The following is a 27,397-nucleotide window of genomic DNA, read 5'->3' on the forward strand; positions in this document are numbered from 1 at the left end:
TCAACTTAGATCACCAGCTGCATTAGCCCCTAACAAGACAGTCAGCCTGTCCTTTGGAGCTTTGAAGACAGGCATTGACTTCTTTTTAGCTATAAAAGTCCTAGATGTCATCTTCTTCCAATAAAAGACCATGTGTCTACTCTGAAAAATCTGTTGTTTACTTTCATCAGTTATCTTAGCTAGCTTTTCTGGATAACTTGCTGCAGCTTCTCCATTAGCACTTGCTGCTTCACCTTTGCACTTTTAGGTTATGGAGATGGCTTCTTTCTTTAAACTCCATGAACTGAAACAACCTCTGCTATCTTCAAACTTTTCTTCTGAGGCTTCCTCACCTCACTGAGTATTCATAGTAGTGAAAAGTTAATGTCTTGCTCTGGATTAGTCTTTAGCTTACACGAATGCTGTAGCTAGTTTGATCTTCTATCCATACCACTAAACTTTCCTTTGCATTTACAACTTGGCTGTCTGGCACAAGAGGCTTACATTTCAGCCTATGTGAGCTTTTGACATGCTTTCTTCAAAAGGCTTAATCATTCCTCACTTTTGATTTAAAGTGAGAGACATGCAACTCTTCCTTTCACTTGAACAATCAGAAGCAATTTTAGGGTTATTAATTGACCTAATTTCATTACTGTTGGGTCTTAAGGAATAAGGATGCCTGAGGAGAGGAAGAGATGTGGGAAAACAGCCAGCTGGTGGAGCAGTGAGCACACACATTTATCAAGTAAGTTCACTGTCTTATATAGCATGGTTTGTTGCACCCCCAGACAATTATAATAGTAACATCAAAGATAACTGATCACAGACCATCATAAAAGATGTAATAATGGAAAAGTATGAAATACTGCAATAATTACCAAAATGTGACAGATGAATAAGCACATGGTGTTAGAAAAATAGTATCAACAGACTTGTTCCATGCCAAATTGCCAAAACTTTCAATCTCAAAAAAACAAATTATATGCAAAGTGCAATAAAGTGGAATGCAATAAAACAAGGTACGCTTGTATATTTTTCTCTTAAATAAAATAGTATTTATGCCATGTTCTAAAAGCCGTGCTTGTACTTTATCTTCAAAGAAAGTAAATAAGTAGATAAAATATTTCATAGGTGGCAAATATTTACCTATTTGCCACCTATGAAGAAGAAATGGGTTCAGAGAGGTTAAAGATAGCCCTAAATTCAAGCCATCCTCCAACTTAAAGTCTTTTAATTCTTTCTGTAATCCTACACTGTCTTTTAAACCTAATCTGTGGCTAATTTATCACCACATAATTCAACAAGGCTGAAAAGCCTTGAATGAAACCAAATCTCTTGTCATAAATGAGGTACAGGAACTAGTGTTTAAGTGCTAAAAGGATTTTAAATAACTTAAACTTTGATCATCTTTTCATTTTTTATCTTGTTAATCATTAGAATATAGAATGTTAGAAGCAGTGGGGAGAGAACGCTTACAAATAATATAGTACATCCTCTGCTATTAGAGATCATAAAACAGATACCGAGTACATGAAACAAAATGTGGCAGATCTTGTAAATTAAAAAGGTGTTTCTCCGAATTGGTAGAATTATGCAATCTTAAAGTAAAGAAAAGATGCCAAACACTACCTAGGCCAAACAATGTGTTATGGAAATCAAGCATCATTAAGAGGTAAACAGGTGTTTTATAAAACAGAGCTTCATAGAGTAAAACACAAATTTAGGAAATACTGTATTCTATATCTGCCTCTGAATATTTACAGTATAAATTCACATATAATGCTCGGGAAAAGTCTTAAAGTAAAGAAACCAGATTACATTAAATTCACTGATTCTCAAATTTCTTTGGCTATGGAACTATCTCTTCTGAGGTAACAATACCCTGTGAGACAATCTCATTTTAAAAGATGGGCTAAGCCCTGGAGATGTTCTAAAGTAATTCACCAAACTTACTCTTTCCTAAAGGTCTTAGCACTTCCTTTGCCCTCTGCTAAGCAAGTAATCCACATATTACTTGCTCCCTTTGCTTCATTCAGGTTTCTGTTAAAAGTTACCATTTGGAACCATTTAATTATTGGATAGATATCATTAATGTGAATGATTAAAACAATAATAGCTTTTAGAGGATGTGAGAAATAATAAGCTGATTACTTAACAAAGAAATGCCAGTATTTTAGAAGATTATTCAGTCTAGATTTTAAATCCTGAGAGGTCTGCTGCCCCAATCCCCAAGCAGAGATTCAAAAACAAACTGTATACCTTATATTGTTCTTTCCAACGACTTCTAGATACCAAACTCTCTAGACGAGGCTGAACAAAGCGGTCATCCAAATAATGAAGAGATGTGAGCATATCTTTTGCATATGATTTTTGCCTCGTGCCATCTGTTCCGGGGATAAATAACAAAAAAATTATTTTGTTAATAAGAAATATTTAAACAATTTAATACTTAAAAATTTCTTCCCAACTTGGTTGGGAACATTTTAAATTAGGAAAAAATGTTTAAAAAAATTAATTCCATCAGAACATTAAGAAAAAACAGAGTAAGGACTCTATAGTTCTCCTTGTAAGTATAAAACAAGCTTTAACGTTATTTTCTGATAACAAAAAAAGCCAGAAGAAAAAGCTTGCCAAATTATCTTTTATTCTCTTATACAAAACTGACCTGGATTAGCCCCTGAATTCCATATAAAGCTCAAACTTCTGAGTAGGCTTTCAAGGTCATCTGTAACTGATTTCATTCTGCTGATCCCATGGTAACTTGTCATGTCAACAAATCAGAAAGCTCTTTTCTGGCCAGGCCTTTTCCTCACCCTTCTTCAGCATGCTACACTCATCACTGCCTTCCTGATTCGGCTCAAAGTATATACGCTATGTATGTGTCACAGTATGAATTCAAGCTTTATCTTCCTGTCTTATTTGAAGTTTTATTAATTAACTTAGCTAATGAATTTATCATATTTCTTAAAATCATCACAAATTCAAACACCTTACCACGGCTTACAAACACCTTACCATGGCTTCTGTCCTCAGCCTACTTCTCCGAGCTCCTCTTTTCTCCCTCTCTCCTATCTCATTCTATTCCAGGCACACAGGCCTTCTAGTTGCTCTTGAACACACCAAACTTACTCTTTCCTAAAGGTCTTAGCACTTCCTTTGCCCTCTGCTAAGCAAGTAATCCACATATTACTTGCTCCCTTTGCTTCATTCAGGTTTCTGTTAAAAGTTACCTCCTGAGAGGCCTTCTTTGACCAATCTAACATATAACATAAACTTTACCTTCCCTTATTCTCTCTCTTCTTACCCTATTTTATTCTTTTTTGTAAGAACTAATCACTCACTGAAATCATATTATATTATGCTTACTCATTTATTGTCTGTCTTTCCCATTAGACTTTAAGTAATGTGAGTGCAGGAATATATAACACATAAAACAGCAGAGTGCTGGGGATATGACAGTGACTTAAGAAATATTAGATTCCTGCACTATTAGATTCCTATGAATATATATATATATATATATATATATATATATATATATAAATAAAATTGCTCCCACACTATGATAAGGGAAGAAAGCAAAAATACAATTTCAATACAATATGTAAAGTGCATATACATGAGTACCATGAGTACCACCATACTTAGGATGACGGTATTCTCATATTGAAAACGCATTTTCAATACAATATGAGAAGTGCATATAAATGAGTACCATGAGTACCACCATAATCAGGATGATGGTGGCACAAACAAGAATAACAAATATTATGTGAATGGGTCATGGATAGTTTCATAGTAGAAATGCTTTTATACTTACCTAAAACATCTGGGACAAAAAGGGATTATATTCTAAGAAGAAAAGCATGGGCAAAGGCACAAAAGCAGAAAAAAGTATGGAACTTTTAGTGAAATTCACAGCTCAGGGAGGCTGGTTTGGCACAGGGGTATTAAGATACTCTGCTGTTTTATGTGTTACACTGTAAAATCCACTGTTAACTCTCTAGGACAAGGACGTGTCACAAACTTACTTTCCATATATCTCAGATAATAAGCACCAACAAGCATTTTACATGGAGTTTTGTTGTAGCTGATCCCACAGGGAAAAAATTGGAAGGTCTTACAAATGATCCTCGTTGGTTTTGTTTAATCTACATAGTTTTAAAAATGAGGTTGTTTTAAAATTGGAAAAAGTAATAAAAACCAATTATTTCATTCATACTATTAACTTACCATACAATGTTCCCAGGAAAGATTTATCTAAAGCATTGATCAGAAGAGCCTTCACAACTGTTTCAAAATGAGTATAGTGGTCACTAAAAGAATCTGAAATTAATTTTAAATAAACATTAGAGTAGAGCAGACAAAATAATCTGTTGAATACAATAGGTTCCATTCTTTAATGCTAGGAAATTAAAACTTTATAGAGAGTAGAAACAGCTTAATCATCCTAATTTCATAGCTTCCTCGATGACTTGTCTAGTCAGGGAGCAAATCTCCATTTTCCAAACTTATTGGCTTCCAATCTAAAGTGTCTACTTGTTATTTCAAATCTTCACTTCCCAAACTTAAGAAAACTGTTCAGAGAATATTAAAATATGTTCTGGAAAACTAAAAATTATCCCTTGTACACCAATATTTATCAATTTGAAACTTAGAGAACAGGAGAGAAAACCTCCAAAGACAGTTTACTAATATGTCTTATTCTGTAAAATACATTACATATGAAATTGTCCAGGAAGCTGCTACCTTAGCCAGAACCCCAATGGCTATAAAAAACTCTATTTCCCTTTTCATGCTGCCCCAGATTTAGGGTTTTCTACATCAATTTAGAAAACTTGTGTATTTCCTTCCCCATACCACATATTTAAGCCCACTTTCTCACTAACCAAATCTCATACGTGACATAATCTGTTGTGACAGGCCAGGCAGCGATAAGAGAGAAGATTCCTACTATTCTCATTACTTTTGGATCAGAGTTTACTATGACTGTGGAAATGTTCTCTATCAACCATGACCCGTTCCTTGATCTAACAGTCACTATAGAATACATGCCCTATTCAGGGCACATATGAAGACAAACTAAGGGAAGCCTGAGTATTTCAGGAAACATAGAAGATGTCTGACAAGGATTAAAGCAAAATAAGATCTATCATTAGTAACCATGGATAGATTTTGACTCTCCTTCCAGTTGAATGAAGTAAAAAGAAAGATGGGATTAAACAAGAAAAACCGTCTTCACTTATATTTTGGTTACTAAAAGGGCTGTATAACTTTTTCAGACTTTAGGGTACATTTTAGAATGCATTCTTTTCTAAGGAGACACCTATAGAAGTGCTAAAGAGACAAAAATAAAGCAATAATAAAAATAAATGACAATAGCAGGTCATTTGGGCATTAGCCTTTAGATGGCCCATGATCAACTGAAAATTATAAGAGCACTGGTCGGGTGCTGTGGCTCATGCCTGTAATCCCAGCACTTTGGGAGGCCAAAGAGGCGGAATCAGGAGGTCAGGAGTTCAAGACCAGCCTGGCCAACATGGTGAAACTTGTCTCTACTAAAAATACAAAAAATTAGCTGGGTGTAGAGGCGGGCACCTGTAATCCCAGCTACTTGGGAGACTGAGGTAGGAGAATCACTTGAACCAGAAGGTGGAGGCAGCAGTGAGCCGAGATCGTGCCACTACACTCCAGTCCTGGCAACAGAGTGAGACTCCATCTCAAAAAAAAAAAGAAAAAGAAAAATATAAGAGCACTAATCATGGCTTTTAGTGAATATTTTCTTAAAAATCAGTAGAGCAAAATTGAAAAATAATACTTCAATAGAATTTAACTTTTGACTAGACTGTTATCAAACTCTGGATATAATATGGTATTGAGCAATTTTGTGTTAAAATCCATCTAAACTCTATCTATAGTAGCATTTCTCAAATGGTATTAAGAGAAACTGGGAATATTAACAGATGTGTTGAGAAAAAAATCAAATTCATCCCATGTGCACCTTAGTTTAACTATACAAATTGCAATAAAATATTTCATCCTACTGAATTTATCACTCTTGAATGTCCTAATGCCCAATGCTGCTCATCTGCTACAGAATTTTGACAACTAACTGCTGCTCTAGTTCAAAGACCCTAAGAGGAAATGGAAAGGTCAGAGATCAAAATCATTTGAAGAGTTTTGTCCCCAACCATAAGATTCTTCTTTTATCAATATATATCAGAATGTACTTCAAAAAAGTCAGGAAAAAGGGCCCTATTTCATTACACTTGAGTGGACTGGTGGTTGGTGGTGGAATAATGCTCCTGGAATTTCAGATTGAAAAATATTACTGAGAAAATATATGCCAGGAATCATTCTAAGCATTTACATGCATTGCTTTATTTTTCACAAGCCTGTGGGATACTATCATTACCCTAGATTCATTTCTGGTTGAGGAAACTGAAATATAGAGTGGATGAAAAACTTTCCTAAGACCAAACAGCTAGTAAGTTTTGGAACTAGGGCTGGAACCCAGTCTAACTCCAGATTTCATGTTCCTATCCCCTAGTTAAATATTGTTATACGTGGTAGTTAGATTTGATATTATATGTCACAACACAGAATTTAGACTTGGATGGAAAACTAGAGAAAATAAAATTCAAATCTCCCATCTTAAGAAAAATGGCATTCTCAGTGACAAAATAACTTATCCAAGGTGACACAACTAGACGGAGACAAAAAAAGGCTTAGCGCTCAGCTCTCCTCCAGAGCTTTTCTCATAGTGCTTTAACCCCTATATTGGATGAGCTTCTGTGCAATGTCCCAGGAATACTGTTTTAAACAATATTTTAAATAAGCTTTCCCCATGACTATTTAAAAAACTGAAAAATGTAAAAGAGAAAACTATATTTGTGTTTATGTGTAACTTATTTTTTTCTAAGGTAGTTAATCAATTTCCCTATATCCAGTCATTTGGTACTGTAATCATTCTTGGATTTCCGTGTATCTTATTCACATATATACCAAGATTTGTTTCAATATCATCTACCCTTCCTACTGATCTGGCTGTCATTCTTCAGAATTATTCTGCAAAGTTTAACCAAAAAAATTAATTTCAGAAGAAATAACTTCTTGTTCTATACATTTTTTACCTATAAAGCCATACTTTTCTTTTTAATACCAGACTTAGGAACTTTATTTTGGTTGCCATTGTAGATGGAATTTTTCTTGATTATATGACTTAAGTAATTATTATTAGTATACAAGAAAACCATTGAGATTTACATACTTACTGTGAATCTGGTGATTTTTTTTCTGAGATCTTTTACCAATTTCAAAATAGTCAGATTCTCTTGGATATTTCTGGGAGATAAGCTTCCTGGAACATTACAGAGCTGGAGATAGACATTGTTAAAGGATTCCTGGACTCTATCTCTGCTTTCTTCCATGGCCCTAAGGAGGATGTGGTCTTGCTAATACTAAATTTATTTCAATCACCAAGAGAATGTTTATGAATGCTCTTTAGGTAAAAGTATATAGATTCTTGATGTACTTTCTTCTGGAATGGAGGTATCAGCCTAGTATATGAGGCAGAGGCAGAACAAGAAACTAACTTATTTTTCTACTTTAACTTAGCTCGCCTACCTTCACCCCTGTAGGGCAAAAGGAATGTGATGCAAGCCATGGAAAGATATGCTACATCTACTCCTGCTGTCAAAATATTTATATCCCTTAACTTCTGTATCCTTGGTTAAATAAGTCAAAAACTTTTAGCTTATGTGTGTGTACATAATACACATACACACAAATATATGTTCAAATACTATCTTTTCTTTTTCAATAGTTTTGTTTTCATGTCTTGTTGCTTTTTTCAAAACATCTAGAACAAAGTAGAAAATATTTTTGTCATGTTCCTCATTTTAGAGAAAATACGTCTAGTGTTTCATTTTAAGTATGCTGTTGTCTTTTGGTTTAAAATACTGTCATATAAAGGACATACGCTCCTATTACTAATTTTTTAACAACTGCTTTTCTTAAAATCCAGGCATGGGCATTGAATGTTATCAAATTTTTTTTCTAGAATCTCCATAAATTATATGATTTTTTTCTCTATTGATATATTAATGTAATATATTAATGACTTCTAATTTTAAGTCATTTTATAGTTCTAAAAAGAATGATTAGAGATCTTTATTTCTGTAATTAGAAAAATAGTTCACACATCTGTTTGCGAACTATTTCCATCAATTTATTAGGAATGTAAGCTTCTTTAATCTGCATAAATGTGCTATGTGTTATGAAAATACTCCAAGAATACTTTCTTCTATAGTAACTTTGAATTCGTATCTTCTATTTTCTCATCCAAAAATATGGTATGATTTTTAGTATATTCAAATCTTCTTTTACGTATCTAACTAAAGTGATACAATTTTCCTTTAGATTTCCATTTGTTCTGTAATTCTGCCACCCCTCCCCCTTCATTTCTAGTACTTTACTATCTTCTCCTTTATAACTATATTTTTCTTCTCTACTCTAGAACTTGTCAAGTATCTCCTGTCATTCATGAAATTTTCTGGAATGTTAGTCTGCTCTCTACTGCTTTCAACACAGACTTTATTTTTGACTTTACATTTCAATTTTTTTTGGCAATTCTTATCTTAACTAGCTCTCTTTCACCTCAAACCGTCCTCTCCTTATAATTTCTTCTTCACAGACTACATAGCAAATGCTTTATACCATTTTCTTGTTTCCTTTAATGAAATACTTTTCACAGTTATTTTTTTCCAGAGTTTATCTTTACCTTACATTGCAATATAATTTCACAGGTACTTTTTACTTATCCTAGAATGAAGGGAAAGTTCTAAGATTTAATATTTAACATAAATGGCTCTGAGTATGTTCTTAGGCCCACTCTTTATTGTGTTAGTAGGATGGTTTTCTTTAATTAGTAGATGGAGACTAAGTTGATGTTCACTCAGTCTAATTTCCAGTGTTCTAGCAAGGCACTAGTAGACTGAAATGTATTCTACTCTTATCTCTACTACTTGATTCTGTCACTCTGAATATATAATAGAGTACTAGGTAAATAATATTTAGTAACCATAAATCTGAAGGTTTTTCCTATCTCTCTACTTGCATACAATATTTTTAATGTGTGAACTATGTAAATGTGGTATGCAATGGACCACTGCTAGTCTGTCCCTGTCTACTCCTTACCATATCTTTTCCAAGAGTTGTTGTTTCAGAATAAATATAAAGAGAAATAATATAAAAATAATATAAATATAAATATAATAGGGATTGATGATAAAAGAAAAAGACTAGGACTGTCTTCAACTGTTTCAGCTGTGAAGCAAGAGGGAAACTACCCTGTTTTAAAGTAGAACAGATGCATCTCTCGAAGCCAAATGGCAGAAAAGAAATTACAAAATGTCTTCCTACAGGTTAGAATTGCTCAGTTCAAAAAGGCAAAGTGCATAGACTACCAATTCCGATTGTCAACTGAATACTGAATTTAGTTAGGAGATGTTTCTCCCAAATTCTGATATGTTGAATATGATTGGCTGGCAGGAGAATGAAACTGGGAATACTGCCCTAATTACAACTTAACCCAAGTCATAAAGTGGTGTTCATTATTCATCATATAGGTTATTGTTTTAGTGAGGAAATGTAGTTTGATTTTTCAAATGTAAGAATTAACTTATAGCAATTTTTAGAACATAATTTCCTGGCAAATTGAAAACTGTGTATATTAAATTTTATTTATATTTAAATATGGCATAGAACTGCTAAACATTAAAAACATCAATTCAATCAAATTATCACACTACAATGTATGGTTTTTTTTCTCTAATGTTTGAAAAAATCTGATGTCCAATATTTCTCTGAGGCTTGAACTGTAACATTTAGGAGTCTTTAGCCAATATGCTTATCTTAACCATCTACCCAAATAACAATGAGTCCCTATAATGTGTCACAAATTCTAATGGGTAATAGAAATACAGAGAAAGGAAGCTGGTTAACCATTTAGGTTTTGTTTTTGTTTTTTGGAAGCAGGGACACCCACATGGCTTGTTTTATCGAGCTTTACTACTTTATAAACCATAAAATTTACTCTCTTTGGTATACAGTTCTATGGCAATGCATAAAATTACATAACCACCACCAAAAGAGTTGTATTACCACTCAAAACTCCTTCATATTACCTGCTAATCATTCAGTTTTGTTCCGTTGAGCCTGAGATGTCTGAAAGTCTAACAATCTTCAATAAGATAATAAAAAATCAGCCTTTATGTTAAGGAAACATCTTGGCTAGAGATAAAAGTTTGGGAATTTTTGCTTAAAGACTGAAGTAATGGGAAAGAGACTGTTCAAACCCACAAGCAAAATGAAGACAGTTGAGGGTGGAACCCCTGGAAACATCAAAACATACAGGGTAAATAGGAAAAGATGAAAGGAATATTACAAAGGGAAATGTAAGAATGTGGGCTACCACAGAAGGTAAAAGAAGAGCATTCTGAAAGTGAGAGTGGTCAACAGTAAGTAGTAAAGTGCATGGCAATACCTGGTTAATGTAAGAACTAAAGGTATTCTGGCAACTAGGAGGGTATCAATAACTTAAGAACAATTTCACTGGATTGACACAAGCAAAGGCCCAAATACAGTGTTTTGTAGAGTTACTGGGGAACAGGAACAAAAAGATAAAATTTAAAATAGTAGCTAACGCAACATGCCAGCTCAAAGGAGCAAAGGCATGAACTTGGTTACAAGTTAAGGAAAAATAGTTTTCAGGGATTAAATAATTGAAAATAAAGAGAACTGAGTAGATAATAGGGCTGGATGAGAAACTGTAATTAGGAATACATATACATCTGTATAAATACATATACATCTTCTTGAGGTAGAGATGCTCAGAATTAAAAGGAAGCCTCAGTATTAAAAGGAAGCCTCCTCATATTTACCCAAATGAGTTGAAAACTTATGTCCATAGAAAAACCTGAACACAAATGTTTATAGCAGCTTTATTCACAATTGCCAAAACTTGCAAGCAACCAAGACGTATTTCAATAGGTGAATGGATAAACAAAACTGTGGTACATCCGTACAATGAAAAATATTCAGCAGTAAAAAGAAATGTGTCATTAAGCCACGTTTAGACATGGAGGAAACTTAAATGCATATTATTAAGTGAAAGAAGACGGGCTGAAAAGTTATATGCTGTGTGATTCCAACTATATGACAGTTTGGCAAAAGCAAAACTATGGAGAGTTAAAAACATCAGTGATTCAGGAAGGAGGAAAGGAGAATGAATTAGAGCACAGGGGATTTTGAGGACAAAGAAGCTACTCTGTATGATACTGTAATGGTAGCTACATGTCATTACACATTTGTCAAAACCCATAAAAGGTACTACTTGAAGAGTGAGCCCTGTTATGAACTATGAACTACAGTTAATAATTGTAACAGAGGTACCAAACTAATAAAAGAGGTTAATAATAGAGGAAACTGTATATGAGAGGGTATTTTTGAAGTCTGTACATTCCATTCAATATTTCTGTAACTCCAAAGCTGCTCTTAAAAAAAAAACAAAAAACCTTAAAGGTGTAGAGAAGTTGAAGTTCCCATATGCTAGCCTTTTATTTTCATTAACTGGCAGGAGTTGGTATGAGTGGGGATCTCTCAACAAATGTTCTATCACATTCTAGATAACCCAGAATAGGATATCTCCTAACCGAGTATCCCTGTAATTTACATGCCCAGGTGTCAAGTGAGCCAATGCGTATTGATATAAGGAAAACAGTCATTCACTTGTAGCACAGAGATGCCTGTAACTGGAATCTCTAACTGCCAAATTCTTGAAATTTAATTCATATCTCAAAATCTATTTTATTATAAATCATGAGATATAAATCAAATCATGCTATAGTTAATTTTAGTCAATATGGCCTTTTCTGAAATATTTGGAAAAAATGCGCTAGAAGAAAAAAATTAAAAATGTATCCACCCAGCAGCCTGTTCCTACCAGAGCTGTAAAACATCATACAAACAATCTTTGAAATTTTGTACAATTATAGGAACCATAATGATAATAAATTAAGTATATTCTACATTTTCAGGTTCCATGATTTATATTTTCATGTAAGTAATGTCCTATCTCTGATAAGTTTCACTGTTTGAGTGAAGCTTGAAAAGGTCTGATAAAACCAATGGTTCTCAAAGTGTTTGTCTGCAGACCCCTGAGAGTGCCAAGTCCATTTAAGGAAATCTGTGGTTTCAAATAATAACAATAAGATATTATTTATTTGCTTCTTTCACTATATTGACATTTTTATTGATGATATAAAAGCAGCGATGGCTAAGTCACTTGGCCCCTTAATTTGAGTCATGGCAGCAGTATTACTAGTAATCATTATAGTCATTACTGCTAGGCACTCAGAGTGAAACAGCCACTTTCACTTAAGACTGTCCTTTTTGAAGTAGTAAAACTATTAATTTTATTAAATTTTGACTCTGAAGTACACATCTTTGTAATATTCTATGGGATGAAATGGAAAGTGCAAAAAAGTACTTATACTGCATACCAAAGTACAATGACTGTTTTGAGGAAAAACACCTGTGCAACTGTGTGTGCTGGGGAAAAGCCTCATTTTTCACGAAATACCATTTTTATTTGAAAGAAAGAGTGATAAGCTCTGGTTATTCAGACTTGGGAATCTGTTAGACTTTTCTCAGAAAAGAACAAAGTAAGCCTGTTAGTGCAAAAAGAATTCACAGTGTTTTGTTGCCAATGATAAGAATCAAGTTTTAAAGTAGAAATTACAATTTTGAAAAACTTGTATGTGCTATTGTGAGCCTGACAGCTCTCAATACCTTAGAAATAGTCTCATGGGATTGGTGCTGATATTTATGAATATAATTAAAAAAATATATATAATGAAATACGTCAACATTTGGAGGATCTGTATCATGTAGTGAACCAATTTTTTCCAAATGACCCATGCATTTTATTACAGATTCATGCATGGGGAAATAATCTATTTAAACTGCAAGACAGACCAATGGTTATACAAGTACTAAAAGTTCTTTATATGGGTTTAGAATTCCATATTACCTTTAAGAAAGTAGTATCATTTGTCAAATTTTGGCATAGTACCAAATGGGAATATCGACAATTATTTTAAAAATTCTATTAAGATACTCTTCCCTTTTCCAGCTACCTGTGTGAGGCAAAATTGTTTTTATACACTTCAACCAAAACAACATGTCACAACAAACTGTATGTAAAACCAGATATAAGAATCTATCTGGCTTCTATAAGCTAGACATTAAAGACTTATAAGAATGTAAAACAATGCCATTTCTCACATTTTGGGGGAAAATATAGTTACTTTTTATAAAATTGTTATTTATATTAATGTAATAAATTTACTGTTATTTAAAATGAATTAATAAATATATTTTAAATTTCTCAGTCTTGATTTCTACATTTAAAATTATTAGCCCCACAGGCATAACTCACTGAAGTAAAGGCCTGTGGGGGCTAATAATTTTAAAAAAATGTAATTGGTTCCTGAGACCACTGGAATAAACTATTAAACTGATAAGGTTATCTGAAAATGAAACCACAGTTCCTAGTCAATGATTTAGAACATGATATTAAAAGGCTAATTTGGGGCCGGGCGTAGTGGCTTACGCCTGTAATCCCAGCATTATGGGAAGCTGAGGCAGGCGGATCACGAGATCGGGAGATTGGGACCATCCTGGCTAACATGGTGAAACCCCATCTTCACTAAAAATACAAAAAATTAGCCCGGTGTGGTGGCACATGCCTGTAGTCCCAGCTACTTGGGAGGCTGAGGCAGGAGAATCATTTGAACCTAGGAGGTGGTGGCTTCGGTGAGCTGAGATTGCGCCACTGCACTCCAGCCTGGGTGACAAAGCGAGACTCCGTCCCAAAAAAGAAAAATAAGAAAAGGCTAATTTGATACTTGATATAATATCATGATAAGAACAAATCATAAAATATTCTTAATATTGAACTTACAAAGAGAATTCTGTTTTACTAATTTCAGTTGTGATGTAGTCAATTTTTCTCCTTGTTGGTTTTTATTCTCTTCATCTCCCTCCTCATCTTGCACTACAAAGTCATCAATAATATAATCATCTCCATCTTCATCAGATTCATAATCATCCTCTTCTTCCTCCTCATCATCTTCATCACTGCTTGGGCAGGATTCCTTTTCAGAGACCTAATTAAATTAAAATAAATGCTTCAGTAAATTGTGCCATTAAAATGGAAAGTATGGATATAAAATTAAAAGACAGATAAATCTGACAGCAAATAAAATGATCCATAGAAATTAACTTCATATTTTATGGTTAAAAATAAATAATTTTGTCATATTAAATGTTGAACTTTTGAAATTATTGATAGGAAAAATATACCTTGTTTAAGTGATATAAAATGTTTAAAATGGACATTAGAATTATAAGAAGTAAAAAACAAAAAAGATCATACAAAACAACAAACAGTCTCTCAATTTTAGAAAAGGACAGACTGAGGCTTATGATAAAACAGTATATAGGTACAACAGTATAATCAAACATGTTCAAGAACACTTGATTAAAAAACAAATTCTAGAATTACTGAGAAATGGAACAGACTAAGCACTCTGATTTTTATAAAAATTAAATACTTTAAGGAAAAAACTAAAAAAAAATAACAAAACCAACAAAATATAACACACCTCAAAATCTCTACCACTATTGCGTCTCTGACGAGATCTTTGTTTTGAGAGTTCTTTCAGCTTCTGAAGTTGTTCTCGCTTTCGTGCAGCTAATGTTTTTTCAGGAGTTTTCTGCTCCATTTCCACTGAAGAACCTTCATCTTCAACCACTCTACGTGGACGTTTAACACCTACTTTTCTAATTAGGATATCACTGTCATCACTCTCATCACTGTCATACATCACAGAGGATAGCCTTTTTCTTTTACCTCGCTTGATGTGTTCTTCTTCTAAATCATCCTCTATTATTTGTCCAGTTTGTTTGTTGAGAACATTATCCACTTGACTTAGATGTTTTTCCTGATCTTGTAAGTCAATATTCCTATGTTTGGTTTTGTTCATTTCTTCTACATAGGTTGAACAGCTGCCAGTGTTAATGAGATTCTTACTATCATTTCCTTCACTTTCAACTTTACTTAATTTAAGCTCTCTTTCACTTCCTGGTGTTTTATTACAATCAAGCTCTTCATCATTATCAAAACTTTTGTAATTATCAACACTTTCATCACTATCAAGCTCTTCATCACTATCAAATTCTTCATGATTATCAAGCTCTTCATCACTATCAAATTCTTCATCATTATCAAGCTCTTCATCACTATCACATAATTGCGAGATACTACTTCTTTTAGTTCGCCTCCAATCAACTCGAGATTTCTGCTCAGGCACGTGACTTTTAGAATTTTTCCTTGTTTCATGTCTTCTAACATGTACCATTTTCACTTAAGCTTCTACAAAATAAAGTTGTTAGGAATATAACAGTGATAACCAGATTATGGCAATGAATGCATTTATGGTACAAATCATATTAATTTGGCTTTATTTAATGGTCTGCAAAGGCAAAATCACACGAAATACCTGAGTGAAGATGGTAGAACAATAATTTAACAAATACTTTACTGAATGCCTATGAAATAATTATATGAACATCTATTCTGAATTATGTTGTATGTTGTGCTGATCACAGAAAAATCACAGTCCCGTCCTTGAGAAGATTATTATCTCTGTGTAGAACTAAAATATGTAATAATTAAGAACATTTCAAGGTAGTATTTAGTATCAAATGAATAACATAAATAACTGCAATAGAAGTGGAAAGATGCAGGGAAATCAGTAAGGCAAGTCCTTCACTTTATCTTGAACAGACGTGATCTGACAGCATTCTGAAGGATTCACTGTATTTGAACAGAAAGAATAAAAGAAAAAGTGATGTCAGGGAAGTAACAACGGTAAGGACAAAACTCTGGCTTTAAGAAAGAAGATGGTATGTTCAGTAAATAAGTGTGGCTTAAAATGTATAAAAAAAGAGTTGGATGCTGGAACAAAGGAGAAAAGAATAGAAAACTGAATGAGATTACCAGGATGACTCACCCTGTAGGCAAAGATTCTGAATAGAGAAATGATATAAATTATAAAAGATCAATTTACACAAAGAAAGTTATAAAGTAATAAATGACATAAAAAAGAGAGCAGTGCAAAATTGAGAGATAACATATCCACTAAGATTGTGGCCTCTTTATACCTTTATAAAATGGGAGTGGCTTTCCCTCAAAGTTAAAGATAGAATACAATCCAATAGAAAACTTAACTAAGAATGCAATAATTTAGTTAGGTGAATTAAACAAATAAGTTTCATGGCAAAGCAGAGCATGGTATTGGGAAGGAAAACAAAAGCTGTCAGTTTATCATTTAGAAAAGCATGAATTCCATTAAAATTATCACAAGAATATATTGAAAGAACAATTAGTGACAGGTAAGATAACGAGAAAAAAAGTAAGACATATGTACTTCTGTGGTTGTCAACGAATAGAAATATGATCACAATGTAATGAGACTGACCTCATAATACATGTGTTAGAGGTTATATATTGAACTGACAGCTATCCCCGCCAAAGAAATCACCTTATGAGGTTGATTATTCCAATATTTCCACCACAGCACAGAATATTCCTGGAGTCTTTCTATAAACCACACACTATCAAAAAAAAAAAACATAAATAAAAATCTAAAAATATGAAAATAATCACGCTTCATTTTTTATCCCAAACAGTGGCTTCAATACCTACTTCATTCACTTCTCTCAGTTGTAAAGACCTGTTAGTAGCTTGCAGAAATGAAATCCAACTTAACAAGATGAGAATTAACTATCATTAAAAATATTCAAAAAATATGCTGCAAATTCTGAAGGTAATTACAAAAATTCAATGCCAAAAATGTTTTAAGCAATGGCAATATTACTGGACTATATTTCTAGTTTTCCAAGAGGATTAATTTTTTTCCTATAGACTATGGAAGAAAGGGTACATCTCATTTAATTGTATAAATTCTGGTATGTTTATACAACAGTAAGACTTTCTGTAAAATGGTAACACCTCATGTAAAATCAGAACAGGGGCTGCGAAGATTATACACCAAAAATTATAGTGTGTAGGACGAAATATTTTTTTTAAGAGGCAGGTCTCGTTCTGTTTGTCCAGTCTGGAGTGCAATGGCATGATCATAGATTACTGCAGCCTTGAACTCCTGGGCTCAACCAATCTTTCTGTTTCGATTTTTAAATTTTTTTGTAGAGATGAAGGTTTCACTACGTCCTCAACTCCTGGCCTCAAGTGATCCTCCTACCTTGGCCTCAGTGCTGGGATTACAGGCGTAAGCCATTGCCTAAAATATAACCTTATGACAGTAACTACTATAAGATATAATCAGCATTGTAATAGCAATCTAACAAATTCTGGTCAACAGAGCAGTCTGCTATTTGAAATTACACTTGGGTTGCACCTTACAAAAGGCTTATATTAAAATTAGCAAAGATGAAAATTGTGTGTAGTCAAAATTACCCTTTAAAAAAACTCTATATTACTCTTAAAGTATGGTTTTGTGTGTAACATACTGCGTTACATTATGTCCAAGCAGTCTCTCCCTCAGATTTTAAACGGCTTACTGTTTCTTTGGTTAAGCACCACATGAACTAGGCACCTTCTATTTTTAAGCCATACAGGACAAAGAAGTATAAATTTGCATAAGCTAATTGTGCATATGTGCACGTGTAGTATATTACATTGTAATAACAAAGTATAGCTTTCTAATAAACCTGTTTGATTGGGAGAAATAATGAAAAGACATTTATGAAAACAATGACAATACAGTTGCAGTAGATACACTAAAGCAAATATGGACAGTAAAGAACATTAAAGTGAAATATTATTTTTATTAGTACCCAAAAGCAAATTCATATATACTAGATGATTATCTTACAAAACTATAACATGCCAAAAATGTCAGTTATTTACCACAAAACAGGTGATTCCTATGACAATAGTAGAAATGATTAAGAATGTCACACTATTAAAAACTTATGACTGCACAGTTAAGCTATTAAAAAAACTGTAAGTTGTTACTGCATTTTCATATTTATTTTTAAATCCTGACAATGATCGTAGGAGGAAGATATCTACTCTTATGTATAAATATCAAAGCCAAGGACACAGAGTTTAAATGACTTACCAAAGATCACACAGCTTGTTAGTGACAGAGCAGGGATTAGAAACCAGGTCTCTTGATTCCCCATCCAGTGCCACAAAATGACTGCTGCCAATATCATACCTGTGCAAGGTAGAAAAAATTAAGCTTTTAAAAATCATCATTTTATCTCTCATTCATGCTATATTTTAGTTTCAGAAAAATTACCATTAAAATGGTTTAGAGTTTACAAACATGCTTTTTTAAAAAACTATGTAACTGAATTTTACTGCACATGAGTTAGGCCAGAAACTTCTGGAAAACATTATCCACTAGGCAAGAAAACAATGTACAAAAGAGATGAAAATTTGCAGACTTCCCTCTATCATCTTATTAATAACACCAATCGCAAAATTTAAAGGAGTCCCCAATGAGCCCAAAAGTAAAGTTTCATAGAAAGGCAGTCTCTGATGAGAAAAATATTTTGGAAAACAGCAGAATTTGAATGCTTGAGGCAGCATGATTTATTTAAACAAACTAAATCAGGTTTCATTGGACCAACTGCCAAACTGCCAGGGTCTCTCATATTTCAAAATGAGCATTCATATCAATAAGGTCGAAAATTCTGTTGCTGAAAAGGAAAGATAATTTGAACATGTTTGGCTCCTCTTGTTAAACTGTAGATATCTTTACTGTATTAGCTGGGAAGGGAAGAATGATAACAGAGGGAAAAGATGAGTGAAACTCGAAAGAGAAATGTGAAGGAAAAGCTAGTTTGATGGGTAAGACATCTTGGTCTCTAGAATCTACTCAAAAAAGAATCCATGCAAATGAATGTTACTTCTGTATATGCTGAATATACACTCAATTTCCTGAAATGAGAATTTTATCAAGCTTCTGTAATGATACCTTACCTTTAAGCAAAGAGAAAAACAAAGAAACAGAAAGCATTAAATAACTGAATGAAGACGATCAATACTATCACATCTTTGTGTTTCATGGTTACAAGATGCATATACATAGCTATGTTATCTGCCAAAGAATATATATTAAAGGCAATAATCCATATTGCTTGCGTTCTTTCTGTAACACAGTATCTCTATAGCTAAAAGAAAGATATGTTGATGATGCCACTTGACTTTCTCATCAGAAGAAATATACGTCCTTCTAAACTTTGAGATTAATTCATACTCAAAAAAAGATTCATTCTAGAAATCACCTACTTGCTGTATAAACAATGCAGGTGGTAATTAACACTTTTGAGATGTGAAAGGCAGTGGAATCCCAGATCATAATTTGGACTTCCACTGGGAGGGATCCATTCTTGTGCGTAAAACATCACCCCTCTTTGATGTTTTCTTTTATATGGCAGTTTGGAGAGCAAACATTAATAAGCAAAAAAAAAAAATTACTGAATATCAACCAAAAGACAAGGACGTGCTTGGAACTGTGCTGTCACCAGATATAATAAACATCATGGTCTCTGCTCCCAAAGAGCTCACAATCTGATGAAATTACTAGGGACACCAAAAACAAGCCAGCATAATACACGATTTAGGGGCTACAGTGTATGATCATGATCAAGTTCTTACCACATTGCTGTGAATAAATTTAACATAGTCCTTCTATTGGCTGGACAGCAAAACATGACAGAAATAGGGAAATAAACATAAAGAGAGGAAAGCCAACTTCCCCCACTTAGAATCACAGTCCAACACGCCACAATTTCGCAAAGTGGATCCCGCCAGCACGGTATCCGGGATAACTCTAGTACTCATTAAAATCAGTTAACAACGAAGGTGGTTAGTCTAATCCTGCAGGAATGAGTGGTAGACAGACGAACAGATCCTCTCAGGAATCAACACCTGAAAGGGTGATTTTCATGATTACAAACCTCTCTGGCGGGACGCAGGCACCCAGCGCCCGCTAGGCCCCTCGTCCGTCACTCTGCCTCCAGGAGGGAGGGGCACAGTAGCCAGGAAACCGGACCCTCAGACAGAGGTTCGCGACGACGCGTGCAGAACGACAGAAACCCCAGACCCCAAAAGGGCTCCGCACCGGGAAAACAATCACAAGGGTCTGGACAGGCCAGAAACCCAAGAAATCACCAACTGAGCTCCCCACATCAGTTCCAAGCACCTCCCCAAGGCGGAAATAACCGGCACCGCGCCCACTGCAGCTCAGCTGAGGAGGAGGGCTGGAGGCGCACAGGGTCGAGGGGCGCCCTTGGGTCCACCCAAAGAGCGCCCGCGGCAAATTTTCTCTTGGCCCGCCAAGAGGCGCGGCTTCCCCCGCCACTCCAATAAACCATTAGCAGCGAGAGCGCGAGCGAGTCCCAGCCGGGAGCCAGCCCCGCGCCGCCCTCGCGCTCTCACCTTTCAAAGCGCCTCCGCCTCCGCCTCCGTCTCCGCCTCCGCCCCAGGCACCAGTCTAGACAAGCGACGCTCCTCCCTCTTCCGGGGACCAGGGGAAGTCCCGCCTCTGGGAGGGGAGAGGGGCGGGACCGAGCGGTGGGAGGGAGCGTCTTCCGGGAGCGTGGCTAGGGGCGGAGCGGCTGCCGCGCGGTAGTCAGGGAGCTGTGCGGGGTCCTGGTTGCAACAGAGGTGGGGAGAGGGGTCTGGCGGTCTGTGAGGGACTGGGAGGACTGTCCTCGCTAAGGCCGGCGCGTGGAACTGGGGCTGCGCGGTGGGAAGAGCCTGCTGCTGGAGAAGGAACCTAGCATATCCGTTCCCCTGAGGAAGGGAGCCGGTCCTTGACTCCTTGGCTCTTCCGCTCTCTGCCGTAACTTTGGGGTGTGGCAGGGGTTAGTGACGGGCGCTTACCCGGGATTTGGACGTGCAGGAGGTTCGTGGCCACGATGGGGCTATAGTCTTTCTCGCGGCTGCCGGGTTAATAAAGCACATGTCTTTAATCCGGATTATCCGCGGTGACATGGGGCCTCCGCTACTGCCCGTATAAGTTAAAGGCCTGTTCTCTCAAACTTCCTCCTCTTTCACCTTCCTCTGCAGTCTATTTGCCAGCCAGCCCCAGCCCGGGAGGGGATCAGGGCCACCAGGTTGCTGGTAAGGTTGAGAGACTGAGTGTGTCAAGACCGTTAAAGAGAGTCTGTGTAAGAGAAGTCAGGATTTTGTGGATTGCTACGTTGTGAGTGTGGGCTGAGTCCCAGAACCTCGCTATGTCAGGGAAACGGAAGCGTGTGGTGTTGACTATTAAAGATAAGCTTGATATAATAAAGAAACTTGAAGACGGAGGTTCTTCCAAACAACTGGCAGTGATTTATGGAATTGGTGAAACAACAGTTCGGGATATAAGAAAAAATAAGGAAAAGATTATAACTTATGCAAGCAGTTCTGATTCCACAAGTCTTTTGGCCAAGAGGAAATCTATGAAGCCATCCATGTATGAGGAATTGGACAGGGCAATGCTGGAATGGTTCAACCAGCAAAGAGCAAAAGGGAATCCCATATCTGGACCAATTTGTGCAAAAAGGGCGGAGTTCTTCTTTTATGCTTTGGGAATGGATGGTGATTTTAACCCCTCTGCCGGTTGGTTAACTCGTTTTAAGCAGCGACACAGCATTAGAGAGATTAACATTAGAAATGAAAGATTAAATGGAGATGAGACTGCTGTGGAAGACTTTTGTAACAACTTTAGAGATTTTATTGAACGAGAGAATTTACAGCCTGAACAAATCTACAATGCAGATGAAACTGGACTGTTTTGGAAGTGCTTGCCTTCTAGGATTTCAGTAATCAAAGGTAAATACAGTGTCCCTGGGCACAAGTCAATTGAAGAAAGAGTCACGATCATGTGTTGTGCCAATGCAACAGGTTTACACAAACTTAAACTTTGTGTTGTGGGGAAAGCAAAGAAACCTCGCTCCTTTAAATCAACTGACACTTTAAACCTGCCAGTCTCTTATTTCAGCCAAAAAGGTGCATGGATGGACCTTTCCATTTTTCGACAATGGTTTGATAAAATTTTTGTGCCACAAGTCAGAGAATATTTAAGATCTAAAGGCTTGCAGGAAAAGGCTGTGCTCTTGTTGGATAATTCACCAACACATCCAAATGAAAATGTCCTAAGGTCAGATGATGGCCAAATATTTGCTAAATATTTACCACCTAATGTGGCCTCATTGATTCAGCCTTCAGATCAGGGAGTCATAGCAACGATGAAGAGAAATTATCGTGCAGGTCTTCTCCAGAACAACTTGGAAGAAGGTAATGACCTGAAATCATTCTGGAAGAAGCTAACTCTGCTGGATGCACTTTATGAAATAGCAATGGCATGGAACTTAGTAAAACCAGTTACTATTAGCAGAGCATGGAAGAAGATTCTCCCTATGATAGAGGAGAAAGAAAGTTTGGACTTTGATGATGAAGATATTTCTGTGGCTACTGTGGCTACCATTTTACAACACACCAAAGGATTGGAAAATGTGACTACTGAGAACCTTGAAAAATGGCTTGAAATAGACAGTACTGAACCAGGGTATGAAGTGTTAACTGATAGTGAAATCATCAGAAGAGCACAAGGCCAGACAGATGAATCCAGTGAAAATGAGGAGGAGGAAATAGAACTAATTCCAGAGAAACATATTAACCATGCGGCTGCTCTCCAATGGACTGAAAATTTATTGGATTATCTAGAACAACAAGGTGATATGATTCTACCTGATAGACTGGTAATACGTAAACTTCGAGCCACCATCAGAAATAAACAGAAGATGACAAAGTCAAGTTAATAATGGCATTTCAGTTTTATCATTGTTCTGCTCATTGTGTTTGTGATACTTAAACTCCTTGCAATATGGCTTAATGTTCTGAATTCTCAGACCTGGTCCTGTGAAATACAGGTACAAAATGTATCTGAAGTGGTTTGAGGATTATGTGTTTTCATCATTTGTATCTTTTGTTCTTTTATTTGTACAGATAATCAGAAGATGATACTGAATAGATACAAATTACATGTACACGGTATTTGTACAGATAATCAGAAGATGATACTGAATAGATACAAATTACATGTACACATTTTCACTTTTTAGAATCTGCAATTATACCTTCTGTAACAGTGGCATTGGCATTTCCTAAATTTTCTAGTGAAAGTTAGAGATAACACACAGCACTTTTCTGAAATCTTTTTGCTTGATTTGTGAAGGCTACCATAGTTATCTTTTCTTGTGTTAACCATCTTAAATGGTGTTTTGTATATTTTAATAGACTGACAGGATGAGAAAGGTATTAGATTTCAGGACGATTTATAATCAAAAATGAAATTCAATAATGGGGAATAATTATGAATTATAAAAATTATTTGGATATCATACCTCAGTTCTCTTACATTCGTGTGAGTTGCAAGAGGGTGAGATTATTCTGGAAATGGAGTAAATATGGGAAGTGATTGCCAAATGAGAGAAACTACGGGAAAGCTGATCTATAAAGAGGCATTCTTATCAATTCATTTGTAGGAAACTGGGAATTAAAAATGTGGGGAATTTTATGTTATTTATACAAAGGGAATTAATAGACTGATTTTAATTTGGGAATTTGGTCTTTTTATTATGAATTTGATAATAGTATAGGTTTATTATTTATTCATCTAATTATAGTACAGGTTTTGTAATGTTACATGTGGTGATATGAGCTCCCACCTTATATGGGAGAACATCTTGGGAATTTGAGATTTAGTAAGTTTTTTTGTTTTATGTTAGTTTTTTACTGCATACTCGCAAATGTTGTCTATCATTTGAAAAACGTCATACCTGGCCCTTTGATGAAAAAAGGAAATTAAAAGAATAAAGCTTTTATGATTTTAAATAAGTCATGTTTGTATCCTGTTTTATGAAGAAAGCAGAAATAATTATGGAAAGGCTAGACACTAAGGAATATTATTGTTTATTACTTTGACGTGTAAAAAGGGATTAATCTGCTAAAATGTAATCTAGATCAGAATTTTGATAATTTTTTTTGTAAACTAAATGTGTTTATTCAAGACATTGAAAATACTTTGCATATATTAATATTAATATAACTTATAATTTAAAAATAAAGTGTTTCCATGCTATTTCATGTTTTGGCCAAAAAAATTTTTTAAATAAATTAGAATTGTTCTCTATTAGTCATTTTTTAAAGGTTTAACTTTTTTTTTGAATAATTAACATTTTATAGTGCTTTCTGTAGAATACTAAAACTTCAAAAAATATTTTTGGCTTTCCATAATTTCTGTTATCTTCATGATACATGTTTGTCTATATTTTTCCGAAGATGTGTGATGAAAGTGCTTAAAAATTGTGTTCATTGCATCAATTTCCTCAGTGTAGAGTGGGAAAAACTGTCAGAAGTTAACATACATCCTGAATCAGATAATGACACGTTCTACTATAAAGTAAGCTGTATATAAAATAATTTTTCTAAAATGAAAATATATGCTACAAATGTTGGAATTTCTGCTTTGCCTGGATTTGCAGTTTTTAAAATTAATCATGTCAATGCAATATAGCTGTTTCATTGCCACCTAGTGGTAAAACTAACATTACTGTTAAGCTGTGTGATTTTAAACTTTAATCCCTAGTAAAATGTTCACTGTTTTGTGGACATGAGTGTGAATCTTGTGACTCTTTCTCTAGCCAATAATAGACTACTCTTGCTATGCTCTGAAATCTGCCAACACTGGTAGTCTAGCCCTGTTTTGGATCCTTCTATCCTTAATTATAAAGACTGATCAGTAGTTGTACCAGATGATGCCAAAAGCTATTTGGGTTCTGTATCTGCCCCCAAAGTTGTAAATCCTTAGCTCCTAATTCCTATTCTATCAGTGCCTTACCAGAGGCTGTGTTTGGCAATCTATTTATCCATTTAAAAATTGCCATTGGCTCATGTTCTCTTGCCAGTTTCACAGAATTTTTTCTCATTGATATTCCTTGACACAAAACTCTCAGCCAGTGACAGTGCAATGTTTCTTACACTTCTAGTAGTCAAGAATTGTGTGAGAGTAGATACATCTACATGGGTTCACAAAGGAAATTATAATGTTGCTTTTTTTTTTTTCTGAGAGATTTGGGCTTTTCTTGTGGCAGGGAGTTGTAGAAAGTTTAATTCTTTGTCATGATGAAATCCAGTGAATCAAAATTTACTGAGTTTTACTAAATGCCAAAGACTGCCAGCTGTGGTGGATTTAGGAAACTATAAAAGAAAGGGGAGAGGTTCCTTTCCTTGAACATCTTGAAATCATGGTGGAAAACCTATACATATTTGGGAAAAAAAACATCAAAACAATCTGGCTCAATTGTAAGTTCATATAAAAGAACCAACATAACAAGATATGAACTATGTAAAAAAAATCAAGATTTAATTGCTTATTAATTCTTTACACTGATTTCTATATACCCTTCACATTTTAAGCTATGCGTCTTGATTTTTGCTGCTCTTGAGTGACTTCGTCCATTCCCCTTACCTGCATGTGATCCAATCACCCTGTCTGGCTCTGTGATTTGTATATTCAATTGAGAAGCAGGACTTAGTCCAGAAAAGAAATTAAAATTGTTGCTTTGCCTCCCATCTTTAGTGAACTCTCTATTAGCATCCTAATGTCAGAGCCACCTAGACAGGTTAAGAAGTTTAAATAGTTATTTAACTCAGTGTAAAAATATAGCTCAGCCACCTTGGTCTGAAGTAGCAAAATAGATCATTATTATCTGTATCACTTCTTAGCCTTTCCTGTTGTATACACATGCCATTTCTACTCTCCATTTCCTCCAATGGGCAGTTGTAGTGGGTTTTTTTAAATATATCTCCTTATTGCTACTTAAGTACTAAAATTTACTTTGTTATAATTCAAACCCTAACCTTAAAAGATCATCACTCAAATTTTTTAAGAGTAATTATGCTTCTTAGATATGTACTCTTATCTGTTTTTCCTATTTAAGTCAGTGACAACTTTCCTTATTAACTAGTCTCAGGCAGTCCTGTGTAATTAGAAGTTGGCATCGAAGAATGACCAATAGATAGCAATTGCTTCCCCAGTGATACCTAATGTGAAAATGAGTGTCTGTAGTGCCTCAGATTCTGTAAGAATTATCATATTGAAAAGTGATTCTTGTGATTGTGTCTCTTAATACTGGAGTATGAGCATTTGCAGATCAAAGACCATGGGATCAATGCTTTGCAGAGTAGTTTATATTCAGTAGACATATACTTAATAAACACTAATTGTATATCATAGGTAAGACATGCTCTAGGCCATGAATGGGCTACATGGCCTTCAAGAGATTTACGATGGAAAGGAGGAAACATATGTAAGAAAGGGAGGATGAGTTAAGTGTTACTGAAAGAGTGCAAATGCAAGACTAATTCTGATGAGTGGCATAAGGAGGTATAGTAATTCTGATATGAGAAGTAGAGATGGTAACAACTAAGTTGGCCTTGAAAAATATTTTCATGATTTTTGTAATTCTTAAGATATTTCTGTAGATACTAGCTCCATGTCCAAGAGATTATCTAAAGGATACATTTGGTTGGGAACGTAAAAATTGTTTTTTTTTTTTGAGATGGAGTCTTGCTCTGTTGCCCTGGCTGGAGTGCAGTGGTGTGATCTTGGTTCACTGCAACCTCTGCCTCCCAGGTTCAGGCGATTCTCCTGCCTCAGCTTCCCAAGTAGCTGGGATTACAGGTGTCCACCATCACGCCCAGCTAATTTTTTTGTATTTTTAGTAGAGATGGGGTTTCACCATATTGGGCTGGTCTCGAACTCCTGACCTTGTGATCTGCCCGCCTCAGCTTCCCAAAGTGCTGGGAATACAGGCGTGAGCCACCACGCCCATCTGTAAAACCTTAATTTAATCTTAGCTGCAGGGATGAATCCATTTGTTTAACTGAGAAGTCTTATTGAGGCTTTGCTTTTTCAGTCTTATTTCCCCCCTACTGTTTGTAGTCTGGAGAAATTGTTTTTGAAACCTACAAAAGCCCCCAAATTTCTGGGCTTTCTCTAAGCCAAGATATTTAACTGAATGTCAAAATAAAGATATACTTTATTTTCCTTAAAACTGATTAATTATTTTCTGAGCTCATTTCTTTCTTGTATTATTTAATAAACAGCAAGGAGCAAGTAACATTAATTTTCTGGCTTTTTCCAGCCACTTCCTCTAGAGAAGGGCTTCTTAAAACTTCAGCATTATCACGATGTGGATA

The 27,397-nt window shown here is 35.2% G+C and overlaps 2 protein-coding genes across 6 annotated transcripts in view; one reads left to right on the top strand and one right to left on the bottom strand.

Moving 5' to 3' along the window:
- Window positions 1-20,656, bottom strand: part of CCDC82 (coiled-coil domain containing 82) — a 36,506-nt gene extending 15,850 nt beyond the window's left edge. Inside the window, exons 1-7 of one of the 5 annotated variants that reach the window (XM_064375350.1) lie at window positions 20,582-20,656; window positions 18,252-18,350; window positions 16,650-16,722; window positions 14,709-15,478; window positions 14,006-14,210; window positions 4,213-4,305; window positions 2,239-2,363 (exon numbers count right to left, since the gene is read on the bottom strand). In XM_064375350.1, the coding sequence (XP_064231420.1) occupies window positions 2,239-2,363; window positions 4,213-4,305; window positions 14,006-14,210; window positions 14,709-15,464 (1,179 nt within the window). In that variant the 5' untranslated portion in view covers window positions 15,465-15,478; window positions 16,650-16,722; window positions 18,252-18,350; window positions 20,582-20,656. Of the gene's footprint in view, window positions 1-2,238; window positions 2,364-4,212; window positions 4,306-14,005; window positions 14,211-14,708; window positions 15,479-16,586; window positions 18,173-18,251; window positions 18,351-20,100; window positions 20,484-20,581 lie in introns of those variants that run through there. The other 4 variants (XM_064375349.1, XM_064375352.1, XM_064375351.1 and 1 more) reach the window with 4 other exon arrangements.
- A 135-nt stretch (window positions 20,657-20,791) lies between these two features.
- On the top strand, window positions 20,792-24,805 carry JRKL (JRK like). Its single transcript, XM_012454855.2, has 2 exons — window positions 20,792-20,809; window positions 21,215-24,805. Exon 2 carries the CDS (start codon window positions 21,382-21,384, stop codon window positions 22,951-22,953), a length of 1,572 nt encoding a protein of 523 aa, XP_012310278.1. The 5' UTR covers window positions 20,792-20,809; window positions 21,215-21,381; the 3' UTR covers window positions 22,954-24,805.
- Window positions 24,806-27,397: the final 2,592 nt, after the last annotated feature.

Source organism: Aotus nancymaae, unplaced genomic scaffold (assembly GCF_030222135.1).
Source record: "Aotus nancymaae isolate 86718 unplaced genomic scaffold, 86718_ANA_hifiasm-v0.15.2.pri h1tg000012l, whole genome shotgun sequence".
Taxonomy (NCBI): Eukaryota; Metazoa; Chordata; class Mammalia; order Primates; family Aotidae; genus Aotus; species Aotus nancymaae.